Source organism: Rhea pennata, unplaced genomic scaffold, assembly GCF_028389875.1.
Source record: "Rhea pennata isolate bPtePen1 unplaced genomic scaffold, bPtePen1.pri scaffold_32, whole genome shotgun sequence".
Lineage (NCBI taxonomy): Eukaryota > Metazoa > Chordata > Aves > Rheiformes > Rheidae > Rhea > Rhea pennata.
Window position 1 is genome coordinate 1,017,854 of NW_026907679.1, and position 2,094 is coordinate 1,019,947.

Sequence of the window (2,094 nt, forward strand, 5' to 3'; positions counted from 1 at the left end):
CAGGATCATGTTGAGGCAGATATTGAATATCTCCAGAGACAGAGACTCCACGACCTCTCTGGGCAACCTGTTCCAGAGCTCTGCCAATCCTGCAGTAGAGAAGTTCTTCTTTATCTGTGGGGGCAGAATTTCACACTGCCCAGGGCATGTTTGGGGGTGTCATTAGACCCAGCCCACTCCTTCTCCTGAGAATGAAGAGCCCTGATTTGATGCTTTCCTTTGGTTGACTTAACTTGTTTGTGAGAGTCTCTAGTTACTGTACATCCCAGGCACACACTGTCCCTGGAGATGTCCTGTGCTCTCTGGGTGGCTCCAAACCCCCTTCAGAAAAATGGGCATCTTTTATCAGCCCTCCAATATGTGGCACAGTCCCCAGAAGAGACCTCTTTGACCACTCATCCTCTCGAGGGACACTGGGCACCCACAAGTGACAGATGAATACAGCCCTCTTTCCCTCACGTGTCACTCAAAAGAGTTCATGCCCCTTTATCCACAGAAAACCCAAGCACAACAACAGGATCCTTTTGGGTGCATTTCCCTGAGCACATTCTTGGCTCCAACTTGGGAGGAAGAGCCCAGCCTTCAGGCACAGAGATCCCCTTTTATTACAGAATTGCTACTTGGGAGATCAAGTCTGACACAGAGATAGGCAGATATGCAGAAGGCTTCTGGGTCAGAGAGATGGGATTTGTGCTCCAGCAGAAATGGAATGAATTCAGATATTTGTGCACAAATAGGACTATCACAGACAGAACTCCCAGAGCACAAAGTTTCTTGAGATAAACTGTAAATTGCTTGTGAGGAGACATGGGCAGCTCATTGCTGCTGAGCTTGCACCAGCTGGAATAGTTTCCTCACTGCCTCCTGGAGCTCCTTGTTCCTCATGCTGTAGAGGAGCGAGTTGAGTGTTGGAGGCACCACTGAGTACAGAACAGTCACCACCAGATCCAGAGATGGGGAGGAGATGGTGGGGGGCTTCAGGTAGGCAAATGCTGTAGTGCTGACAAACAGGGAGACAACAGCCAGGTGAGGGAGGCACATGGAAAAGGTTTTGTGTCGGCCCTGCTCGGAGGGGATCCTCAGCACAACAGTGAAGATCTGCACATAGGACAGCACAATGAAAATGAAACACCCAAAGACTAAAAAGACACTAACCACAATAAGCCCAACTTCCCTGAGGTAAGAATCTGCGCAGGAGAGCTTGAGGATCTGGGGGATTTCACAGAAGAACTGGTCCACAGCATTGCCTTGGCAGAGGGGTAGTGAAAATGTATTTCCAGTGTGCAGGAGAGAATAGATAAAGCCACTGGCCCAGACAGCTGCTGCCATTCTGGCACAAGCTCTGCTGCCCATGATTGTGCCATAGTGCAGGGGTTTGCAGATGGCAACAAAACGGTCATAGGCCATGACAGTGAGGAGAAAATGTTCTGCTGAAAGCAAGAAGACAACCAGAAAGACCTGGGCAACACATCCAGAGTAGGAAATGGCCCTGGTGTTCCTCAGGGAAATGGCCATGGATTTGGGGACAGTGGTGGAGATGGAGCCAAGGTCGAGGATGGAGAGGTTGAGGAGGAAGAAATACATGGGAGTGTGGAGATGGTGGTCACATGCTACAGCTGTGATGATGAGGCCATTGCCCAGGAAGGCAGCCAGGTAGATGCCCAGGAAGAGAGAGAAGTGCAAGAGCTGCAGCTCCTGTGTGTCCGCAAATGCCAGGAGGAGGAACTCATCGAAGGAGCTGCTGTTGGACATTTGCTGGTTTGGGGCATGGGGCAACTGTCAGAGGCTAAAAGACAGTGACCACTGATTGTCACTGAGAAACAAAACTTTCATTTTTTTTCATAGGAATACTACACCCTCACCCATCCTGCCAACAGTATAGACAAATTTCTTTTGTCCTTCTCAGGAAGATCTTTGTTCAGCTCCTCAGCTCCAGCTCCAGCTGAGTGTGCTGGGAGGACCACAGGCCTGTCCTGCTTTATACCAGGTGGTAGATGGGGCTGGTTTGTGATATCTCTGATTTTCAGAATTGGTGTTTGAGTGCCCACCTGTAATGAAAAAGATCTGTTAATATCCTCACACACAGTTCTAAAG

The 2,094-nt window shown here is 49.5% G+C and overlaps 1 protein-coding gene across 1 annotated transcript; it reads right to left on the reverse strand.

Moving 5' to 3' along the window:
- Positions 1 to 816: 816 nt before the first annotated feature.
- On the reverse strand, positions 817 to 1,767 carry LOC134154508 (olfactory receptor 14C36-like). Its single transcript, XM_062601182.1, has one exon. The coding sequence runs from the start codon at positions 1,750 to 1,752 to the stop codon at positions 817 to 819; it is 936 nt and encodes a 311-aa protein (XP_062457166.1). The 5' UTR covers positions 1,753 to 1,767.
- Between the last annotated feature and the right edge of the window lie 327 nt (positions 1,768 to 2,094).